The sequence below is a fragment of the Canis lupus genome, chromosome 28, assembly GCF_003254725.2.
Source record: "Canis lupus dingo isolate Sandy chromosome 28, ASM325472v2, whole genome shotgun sequence".
NCBI classification, from domain to species: domain Eukaryota; kingdom Metazoa; phylum Chordata; class Mammalia; order Carnivora; family Canidae; genus Canis; species Canis lupus.
In genome coordinates, this window is record NC_064270.1 from 15,404,747 (window position 1) to 15,415,839 (window position 11,093).

The window sequence follows — 11,093 nt, forward strand, 5'->3', positions numbered from 1 at the left end:
ACTAGAGGGAGGGACAACACGGATTTCTAATCTCCCAGAAAAAGGCCCTTTTCATGGTCCATACATCTGGGATGGTGGGGGACAAGAAAAACGTAGTCAGGAAGTCTTAAATTAGGGTCCCTGACACTGAGGCCTATGGGACGCAGACGAAGGACACAGTCTGAACAAGAAACCTGAGACCCGGGGGCATGTGGAAACAGAAACGCTGTGGGCAGAAATGATCTCTTGGACGTCCACCCCTTGACTCCAGACAGGCAGAAGATCTTGCCTGTGAAGCAGGTTTAGGGGCTCTCAGATTTCAAGAAGCTAGATTAGGTCACTCCCAGGCTGTCCTTTTTTTCCACAAAACTGCCCCACCCCTCTGCCTTGCTGACAAGCAGGAGCTGTAGTTGTCGCTCAGTGGGTATGCCCAGGGTGGGAGAGGCATATGTTGAGTGCAAGCTCTGCACTCTGTCCTAGAACAATTGCCAGTGCAGTAATTTCTCCTCCCTGCCTCCCCATTTTAGGGTTTTTGCCAAACTATTTACTACCTCCTTATGAGGAAGTGGTGAACCGACCTCCGACTCCTCCCCCACCGTACAGTGCCTTCCAGCTCCAGCAGCAGCAGCTGCCTGCACCTTGTGGTCCTACGGGCGGCAGCCCCCCAGGCGCCGACCCCCCCAGGGGCCCCCAGGGCGCGCAGAGCAGTCCCTTGTCTGGGCCCAGCAGAAGCAGCACGAGACCCCCAAGCATCGCTGACCCTGAGCCCTCCGACGTGCCCACCGGCACAGCAGCCACCAAAGCCCCCGGGATGGAGCCCAGTGGCTCTGTGGCTGGCCTGGGGGAGCTGGACCCTGGGGCCTTCCTGGACAAAGATTCCGACTGTAAGGAGGAGCTGCTGAGAGACTACAGCTCCGAGCAGGGCAGCGCCCTCCCCGATAGCAAAGACAAGACGCCTGGCAGACACCGCCGCTTCACGGGTGACTCGGGCATTGAGGTGTGTGTGTGCAACCGGGGCCACCATGACGATGACCTCAAGGAGTTCCACACGCTCATTGACGACGCTCTGGATGGACCCCTGGACTTCTGTGACAGCTGCCACGTGCGGTCCCTGGGCGACGAGGAGGAAGGGCTCTGTCAGCCCTCCGAGGAGCAGGCCCGAGAGCCCGGGCACCCCCACCTGCCACGGCCCCCCGCCTGCCTGCTGCTGAACACCATCAATGAGCAGGACTCCCCAAACTCGCAGAGCAGCAGCTCTCCCAGCTAGAGCAGGCCCTGCCTGCACCTGAGAACTTGGCAGAGCAACCAGGGTAGGGGAGCCCCCTGAGAGAAGCATTAAATGACTTTCAGAGAAAGTGGTACAGCCACTTCCTTCTTCGTTCCCCTCCTCACCGCCCGCTCCTGCATTTTCCTCCATCTCCAGGTACAGCTTGGGGAGTGGATGCCTCTCCGCCCACGGGAGCACAGTGTCGCGGAGGGCTGAGAAGTTGGTTCGTTCTGTGACTCATTCCTCATCCCCGACCCTGTCCCCTTTCTTCTCTTTGCAAGTCATGTCTCACTTACCCACTTGGGTCAGAGAGATGTGTGTTTCAGAAGCCCCCAAGGAGGGGGCTGAGACTGTGCCCTGAGGTGACTCTTGGTGGTGGAGTGGGTCTGTGCCCTGGTGTTCGTTTCAGAGAACTTTGCTGTGTCTCGGTCTGGGAGGGGTGGCAGGTCTCAGCCCTGGGTGAAGAAGGAAGCCCACGGCGCCCCAGGGATCGTTACCCCTTGCTGCCAGTGTCTGTCTGCAGAGCCAGAACTGGGCTAGCCCTGGGAGATGATGAGGGCTGACAGGCAGTTATGAGGCTGGTAGGAGGCTTACTGCTCTCTCAGATTCCAGGTGACGGGGTTGATGTACCACCGTGCATCCCTGAAGGGCCCTTCCCAGTGGGTTCTGGCTGGCCACAGCCCGGCTCAGTATGGAACATTCTCTCACCTTCTTTGGGGTTTCTCTTTAAACAGCAACAACAGCAGCAACAAAAGCAAGCTGAATACAAGAACTTTACCAGCGGGCAGGCAAGAATTCTGTTCTGGAAAGGGGAAGTTTGTGGCTCTGTCCCAAATTGACCTTCAAAGAACCTGGCTGCCATTGAGCTAGGAGGAGGTGTTTTGTGTGCAGGCATGGGCCTGGGTGGGTGGCAGGGTGGGAGTCAGGGGCTGTCTCTGGAACTTCTGTGGGAGCACAGGAGAACCTAGGCCATGGAGGTGGATCTGGTGCAGCTTGCTGCATCTCTGCCCTCTGGTCTGTGCCTATAGGTGACCAGGGTCTTCCCCAACCCAAACACACAGCCCGCAGGCCCTTGTGTGTCTCACTGTTCCATATGAACAAAGGGGGCTACAGGTCCTAAGAGAGGGCAGCCCCATAGCCTGGCTTTTACACAGTATTTTCTCTTGATTCTGAATAAGTTCTTCTGTTGTGTTGTTTTTGTCTTTATTTTTAAACTGACCACTTGGAAGAAATGGCTTGGTTATCTGTGGCTTTCATGCCCTTTCCCCTGCCTTATCCGCAGCCCCCTTTGTGAGTGGGGTGGCTAACTTTTGTAGCCTATGTAAACAGCCCAAGTGGCCCAGGTAGGAGGGTGAAGGCAGTAGTCTGGAAGGACTGCAGGATCCTTATTACTGTAGTTTGGCTTCAGATAACCAGTTGAGCTTTGATAGGAATAACCTGATGGAGAAAGCAAACAGCTAAAACTCACATTCCCTGTCCAGTGCTGTTCATATGAAGAGTTTGGTTCTTCCCCCACTCTTGAACGATGATATTCACGTTAGGCATTGAGGTTACAGTAAGAAAGGAGAAAAAAATATATATATATGTACAAAAAATAGACAAATCCAAGGCTGTGAGGTGAACGAACGAATGTCTGAGTTTGGAGTCCACAAAACCAAAATCCATGTTGAACAAAGTGAAGTCTGTGTACAATGACTTTTTGGATAACCTGTGTGTGTGTGTGTGTGTGTGTGTGTGTGTGTGTGTGTGTATGTGTGTGTGTGTTGTGTGAGCCCCTAGCCCTGTTTTCCTGTGAATATACTTTGAATGGCAGCCATTGTGCTCACATCAACCACACTTTGGAGCAGATATGGCCCTCTCAAGGTAATTTATTTTACACATTTACTGTTTACTGAACAAATGTCTGACTGTGTACTCGAGTGTATCCAGCAGCATTGTGATGGCAGCCCCCCATCCCCATCCCCCAATCCCCCCACATCTGCCAGATATAACTGTGCTCGATGTAGAGGCTTTTCTCTACCCATCACTGCAATTTGCACATTGCTCCGTGGACACTCGGAGGCCTGTGTTCTGTTCCCTATAAGTGGAAACATGCTCTGAACCTGTCTGCATCCCTTGGCTCCTCCTGGCTGGCCCTCAGTATCAGCCCCAGGGGGTGTTCAAAACCACTCAGCACGGAAGGCAAAGGTGGGATTTCAGGTAGAAGCTTGATTGGATCTTCAGTGATGAGCTTGGACTAGCTGTGGCCCAGACGTTGTCCCTGCCCGGAATGGCCAGGAGAGTTTGGCAGACACCGCAGTGCCGTAGGGCTTACCTCTCTCTGCCGAGGTCCGGCGTATGCAAGCAAGCCTGTGTGGGACAAGAGTGGGCGGGAGTGTGTCAGCAGCCCTCAGATGCCTTTCCTTCCACTATTTTTTTTTTTAATAAAATCCCAAACAACTCACTGAAGTCTCAAAGGAGATGAAATTTTACCAAAATGAATCCTGCTTCAGTTAACTGATCAAATGGATGAATTCTGGCCCTCCCAAGTTTCCTTCCCCAGCTGGAGCAGGGCACTGGTCTGCGTGTTAACTGTTGGGTTCACTACAGCGTCCTGCCCTATAGGCTTGAGAAGAAGACCGCAGCCGCTGGAGCCAGGCCTGATTCCAGCCATCATAGTCTGGCCGCTGCCCATGGGCTCCCCTGCTGGGAGAGAGGTACAAAAGGGAGCTGAAAGGACTCGGTAGGGGGCTATGGAGATTTGACTTAATCTGGTTTTCCAGGTGAAGGAGGAGGAAGGGGTTGGTCTGGTTGAGGGTTTGGTGCTACAGTCGGAAGATTTGCAAATGCTAACACATTCCTGTGTGAGGCACATCACCATTTGTCAGTTATTGTGAATATGTGTATTTTAAGCAATAAGATTCAGCTGGTCAGACTTTTCTGGGCAGTCTCGGTGACGCATTTCCTGTGCTGTGATTGTTCTGAAGACAGAGTGGCTCTAACCACTGTGAGAAGCCCAAATAAAATTGATCCCAAAAATGCAATTGTTCTTTTTTCTTGCAGCACCTTGTTCCTTCTCCCCCCTCCCTCAGACTTCAGGGGTCATACCCCAAGATTCCCAACCACAAGCACTTTTCCCTTCACACAGGCTGTGAAAAGACACCTAGCAGTTGAGGACAGGCCCCTGGCCCCAGTGGAGACCACGGGGCCAAGGGCAAGGTGGGTGATGCTCCTGCTGAGGCCACGCTTTGTCTGGAGGAGTTTTCTCCAAACCCTCTCTCTGTCAAGGGTATATTTCTGAAGTCTGGAATACTTTGTAAAGTCCCACAAACAGGTTAAAAATCAGATGCAAAAAAGGTAGAAATGAGTTCTGTTAGATACCTGGAAGCTAAAATGGCATTTGGAGAAAGCAAGCACCCTGTGAGATCTCTTAATGACGTGATAAAGCCCCCCCCCCCCCCCCCCCCCCCCCCCCCCGCGCCAGGCTGGCTCAGTCAGTAGAGCATGGGACTCTTGATCTCAGGTTTGTGAGTTTGAGCTCTCACGTTGGCTGTAGAGGTTACTTAAAAATAATAAAAAATCTTTAGAAAAAAAATGTGATAGAAACTGGATCGGCCCTGGAATTTGATGCACAAAACATGTATTATTGAGCCTCCTACTTTGTGCCCAACACTGTACCGGGTGGTGGGAAGAATGCAAAAGAAAGAAGACAAGACCCTTGCCCTCTGAAGTCAAATTATAGGCATGAAGACCAAACATCCACGTGAAATAGTTAACAATGGGGGGGGGGGTGCCTGGGTGGCTCAGTAGGTTAAGCATCTGCCTTCAGCTCAGGTCATGATCTCAGGGTTCTGGGATTGAGCTCTGCATGGGGAGGGTGTCTCTTCTCAGTAGGGAGTTTGCTTCTCCCTCTCCCTCTGGCACTCCCCCGGTTTGTGCTCTCTCGCTCACTCTCTCTCAAATAAATAGAATCTCACAAGTAAATAAAATCTTAAAAATATATATGCTTAACCCCTGCCCCCCAAAAGAAAACCCAATAGGAGATAGAGTAAGATGAAGTGAATGGTACAGATTCAGGGAATCTTAGGCAACCACATGTAGGGGCTTGTATGAGGTCTTACATACCAGGCAGGGACCTGAGAATGGTTTTTAGGTCTTGTGGGAAGCCACTGGTGTGCCAGCTTCTGCCATTGTGGGCCAATCATTCTTTCCTAAGACTCACTATCTTTTCCCCTCCCTGCATAAGACTGTCCTCTTAGAACTTTGAGTCCACTGTAAATCCCTGCTCTAAGGGAAGGAATAACCTTCTACCTCTGCCCAGGAAGGGGAACACTGCCACCCAGCACAACCTCTTGGATGGCCTGCAGGTGGGCAAAGCAACACAATGTGCACATCTTGGAAGCTTCCCAGAGGGCGTTCCTGCTTCCCCAAGTGGAATGCTCCCTAATGGGCCAGCAGGGGATGCTGACAGCATTGCCTTCTCTAGTCCCTGGCCTTACCCTGCAGTCTACACTTACCTGAAAGCCCAGGCCCTGCCCCCATCTTTGCCCCTTGGTCAGAGGACACAATTCTGGCCCCTCAGTGACTCTAGTGAGATGGTTGCTGCCTGGTTCCTTCTAAACCATTGGGTTCCTCCAAGAGGAACCCATAAGCTCAGAAGAACCATTAACATCTAGAGACAGATTTGTTCTAAAACCCTGGGAAGGGCAGCCCAGGTGGCTCAGCGGTTTAGCGCCGCCTTCAGCCCAGGGCATGATCCTGGAGTCCTGAGATCGAGTCCCACGTTGGACTTCCTGCGTGGAGCCTGCTTCTCCCACTGCCTGTGTTTCTGACTCTCTTTCTCTGTGTCTCATGAATAAGTAAATAAAATATTAAAAAAAATAAAAATAAAACCCTGGGAAATTGGGCAGCCCGGTGTCTCAGTGGTTTAGCGCTACCTTCAGTCCAGGATGTGAATTTGGAGACCTGGGATCGAGTCCCATGTCAGGCTCCTTGCATGGAGCCTGCTTCTCCCTCTGCCTCTCTCTCTGTCTGTCTCTCATGAATAAATAAAATATTTTAAAAATAAAAAAAAAAATAAAACCCCGGGAAATGACTAGGGATTACATCATTCCTGCCTTCATTAATCTAATGTCTGAATGGCACAGAAATAACCAGTTCAGTTCTTGCATGCTGGAGGCTGTACATGTACGTTTGATGCCTAGGTCTGTAGAGCAGACCTCACTGCACTGCTGGCAGCACCCCAGGTTCCTGGGTCACTGAGTTCCTCATTTTCTATTGCCCCAGGCAACTAAGTGCAGGTGGGAATGATACCAATGCTCGGAAACACATAAAGGTAGCTTTGATGAGCAAGAATTTCAAGAAACTCTCTATTCTTCAGTTTCCTCCCATTTTCAGCCAGGGGGTTGTGGGGCAGAGGGGAAGCAGGGTTTGACTTAGGAGGAGTGGGAAGTGGGTTTGGCTGACTGTTGGCCAAACATGCTGGAAACCTGCATCCTCCTGAACCTACTGGGCAGTGGGTCCTGGGAGGTATTTGGGATGTAGGTTCCCAGTCTGGGGGCAAGTGACTGGCCTTCCTTAAGCTGAGCATTTACCGAGTACCTACCATGTACTAGGCATTGGGAATGCAACTATGCCTTAGACCAGGTTCCTCTTGAGAAGAACTAATGGTCCCAAGGGGGGAAAAGGCATGAAAACAGTATCAGTAGCACAGTACCATGAAGCATGTGTGCACAGGATGCTGCAGAAGAGAATGCCACCCCCCTGGGGGTAGAGGGCAGTCTTCTTGGAGCAGGGACCTCTCAACTGAGCTTGCCAGGTAAAGATAGGTGTAAAGGTAATTCTAGGTAGATGTTTGTTTTGCAGATTATTGAGTGCCTACTATGTGCCAGGTGCTGAAAAGCACACAAAAACATGGGAGGCCAAAATGTCTAAAGCTGTAAGCAATTTAACCTCTGTAGGTAATTGCATTCTGGGAAGTGACAGGAGATGAATCTAGACTGGTAAGCTGGTAATAAAAATATTTTAATTTGTCTTTACTGTTCTGTTTATTGACTGGATGTTATTGGGTCATGTGTAAACATCTTACCTACATTTTTTCATTTTAGCTTCAAAACAGCCATCTGAAAAAAAAAAAAAAACAAACAGCCATCTGAGGTATGGACTTCTTTATTAACGGGGTTGAAGCATTCAGAGACATTGACTAACTTGTCCAAGATTACATAGCTCGTAAGTGGGAGAGCCAGGATTTGAACCCTGAACACGGAAGACTTGGTGCTCACAAGCCATGTGAAGAACTTTTGATTTATTCTCAAAGGTGAGAAAGAACCAGAGAGAGGTGATGAACAGGCAAGTGGCATAATGAAAGGTGAGCCAGACGGTTTCCTCAAGAGCTTCTTTATTCCCCTTGCTTTCCCACTTGCCTCATCAGAAGCCTCCAGAGGCCCCCATGCTTAGCCAGGCGCTCCTGCCAGAGCCCCTCAATGCTGAAATAGCCCCACTCCTGGGGCGGGTGGTGCACTATCAGTGTTAACTTCCTCAGGGAGAGTGAGTCCTCCTGGAAACATTGTAAAATTCTCAGGAGTTAGAGCTTTCGGGTGACTTGGAGGGGAGAAGAAGATTTGGTTTGATCTGAAGTTTCTCCTCACTCTAAGCCCTCTCCCCACCAGTTTAACCTTCCATTGCATGCCTTCTTACCAAGAAGTCTCGAGAAACCCAATCCCACTGGAAAATATTACAAAACACCCTCTGTGTTGGAAGCATGAAAAGTTTGTCTCTGGGCTCCCCACCCACTTCCCAGCTGCCAGCATGCCCCAGATGGGGAAAGAGGGAGGGGCAGCAGGCAGGATCATTGGAGCTATAAGGGGGGCTGGAGAGGGAGGTCCTGTCCTTCAGATGGACCTGTCTAAACAACACTCATTTCTTCATTCTTAGACAAGGACTTATTTTGTGGATCTGGCTGGAGGCAATGGCAGTAAAGCCAGTATTGATCAAGGCACTAAATGCATTATATAGGTCCATATTTGACTTTCAGCAACATATTCAGGTTGGTGGTACCATTTCTACACACACCTAGGCACCCATATTATAGTTTAGAAAACTGAGGTTTGAGAAAGCTGAGGAAGTTGCCCATGATCACGGGGCCTGTGAATGATAGCACTGGAACAACTTGCCCTCACAGCCTGACTTCTTGTCTTCTGTACCTCTCCAGCTTACCTGGCCCTTTCTGCTTTTCACCCTCCCCAGAGCCTTAGATAATGGACAGCACAGGTGGGAAGTCACCCCACTGTACAAATGAAGAAATGAGGGCAGCCCTGGTGGGGCAGCGGTTTGGCTCTGCCTGCGGCCCAGGGCGTGTTCCTGGAGACCCAGGATCGAGTCCCACGTCGGGCTCCCTGCATGGAGCCCGCTTCTCCCTCTGCCTGTGTCTCTGCCTGTCTCTCTCTCTCTCTCTCTCTGAATGAATGAATAAATAAATCTTAAAAAAAAAAATGAAGAAATGGGTTCAAGAAGCTAACAATGGGCCTAAGATCCAAGGCTAGGAACCTAGGGGGCCTGGATCTTCCTTATCCAGTCCTTCCCGACTCTCTTACCTCTGCGACTGGATTCCTATCCTCCAAAGATGGGTGTTTAAGCCCAGGAGTGTGCCTGGAGAAAGAGCTCCTCCTTTGCTTCAGATTCTATGGCCACCAGAGGCACCAGAGCAGTCACACATTCTCATTCACCCCCACCCCACACCAAGGGTACCAGAGGGAGGAGTCGGTCCCATCAAAATAGGGACTCTGGGGAACCACCCTTCTGAAGGATAAAGGATAGCACGTTCCTCCTGGGAGGGCTGGCTATTTTGGTTCACAAAAGCTGATTATTAAATTTTCAGGAATTAGGGGGTGCCTGCCTGGCCCGGGCCATTCAGTAGAGCATGTAACTCTTAATCTCAGGGTTGTGAGTTCAAGCCCCACATTGGGTGTAGAGCTTAATTTAAGTAAATAAATAAATAATTTCCTAAATGTCCAGGACTTTTGTGAACTGTTTATTAAATAACCATTAAAAAAACTATAGAAACCTATAATGAATACATTATAGTAAAAACAAAGGTAATCAATAATCAAAACTAATCATTTCCCAATTATTTTACTACATTACTATTATCTGTGCCCTTGAGGCTATTTACATCTATGTATGGTGGGAATAATGGTATTATTAGTAATGGAGTTATATAGCAATGGTATTTATAGTACACTGTAATGGTAAGTAGCATATAATGCTACCACACATCTATTCCCAACTCTGTATTCAGTGATATCACATTGGTGCCCTGAAATTGCTCATAATGGGGACTGTTTACTTCATGGCAGTTGGCAAACACTAGTACATCTGCACCAGAGAACTGTTTGTTTAGTATTTATTTTCCACCATATCACTGGGTAAGGGCATTCTGAGGTTCAAAATATGAGTGTGGGGTCTTGGCAAACACCTTCCAGCTTTGTCAAAGATCCGAGCTTTCTTGTGCATAAGGAAATAGTCTATTTATCCCTGGACCAATTAGCCCAGGGACTTAGAGCATTTAGTCCTCTTGTGTCTAACCTACTTGCCAGGTGCTGATCTGCAGGATAAGGAACAGGAGAAAATTCAGTCTTGAACTCCAGAAACATAGGGGTGGGCAGTGCCCTTGGGGGATACTGCACCCATCTTGAGCCCAAGCAGATGCTCAGGTATATATGGGATTCAGTACCATGGAGCAGAAGCTGAGTGCTAAAACAGGACAAGCACAGTGGGCTGGGAGTCTTGAGAAATACCCTGGAATTGGGCTTGCACTCTGAGATTCAGGATGGGAGGAGTTAGGTCAGTGGGAAAAGGCCTTCCAGGCAGGGGAGGGACAATTTGGGCAGGAGTCTGAGGTCATGAGGTCATTTTCTGAAAGGACATTCAGCTTTGTACTCCCCCTGGCCAGACACCCCAGAGCCCTTCTGCATGGATACCAGTTGAGTGAGAAAGCATGTCTGGCTCCTCTTCCTGTATCATTGAAATCTTGGGTTCTGGTCCCAGCCCTGCTGCTAAGGAGCTGCGTGACTTAGGGCAAGTTACTTCCCCTGCCCTTTACCCCAACTGGCCCTAAGTTTGTCATCTTCAAAACAAAGGATTAGTCTCTCTTCTGCCACTCTATGATCTGATTCAATAGTTGAAGAGGAGAATACTTAACTCTCTTCCAGCCGATCTGCTCCCCTCTGCTTGGAAACCGAGGGTAGCTTGGCTCTGGGCCAATGACCAACTAATAGGGGCAGAGAAACCTGGGAGAGAGAGGAGCCACTTCCAGTTAAACCCTTTCCTGTCAGCCTACAGGAGTGTCAGCATTTCACCAGGCTGCTTGTGACGGGAGCTGGTCAACCATGGCTGCCCACAAACTTTCCATGGGCTCTTTAGCAGGGCTGAGTTAGGGGTGAGGAATGAGTTGACTATTCCTTACTGAGTTGAGAAATAGTCTCTTACCACTGGATTAACAAAGCTCTTTGAAGGGAGAAAGTGTGCTGTAATGGAAAACTTTGTCCCTCCCTCTTTGCAGGGGCTCTGTTGATTTCTTCTGAAAACATGGCCAGATAAGGCAAGGTCTCAGCCTTGCCCCTTCCAGAGCCCTCCTCCAGTATGAAGAGAAAGACTGGGTTGATGACCTGACCCTGGCCCACCTGGTGCCAGGGAGCTGGCATTGGAGCCTCTCTCTAGGCTAATGGGCAAGGGTCAGTTTCTCCCCCAGAGCATCTCAGGACATCTTTCACTTGCAAACTGGCCAGTAGCCAAGGTTTAAAGAAGTCCAGGAGCCATTTTCTAGTGAGGCATTTACAGATTTCCTGCGGTGGCTGTCGGGAGCAGGGCA

General features: G+C 49.8%; 1 protein-coding gene across 3 annotated transcripts in view; it reads left to right on the forward strand.

Moving 5' to 3' along the window:
- Positions 1 to 4,269, forward strand: part of WBP1L (WW domain binding protein 1 like) — a 66,434-nt gene extending 62,165 nt beyond the window's left edge. For all 3 annotated transcript variants that reach the window (XM_025467057.3, XM_035707880.2, XM_025467058.3), the window contains exon 4: positions 507 to 4,269. In XM_025467057.3, the coding sequence (XP_025322842.1) occupies positions 507 to 1,246 (740 nt within the window). In that variant the 3' untranslated portion in view covers positions 1,247 to 4,269. The remainder of the gene's footprint in view (positions 1 to 506) is intronic.
- The last annotated feature ends 6,824 nt before the right edge of the window (positions 4,270 to 11,093 follow it).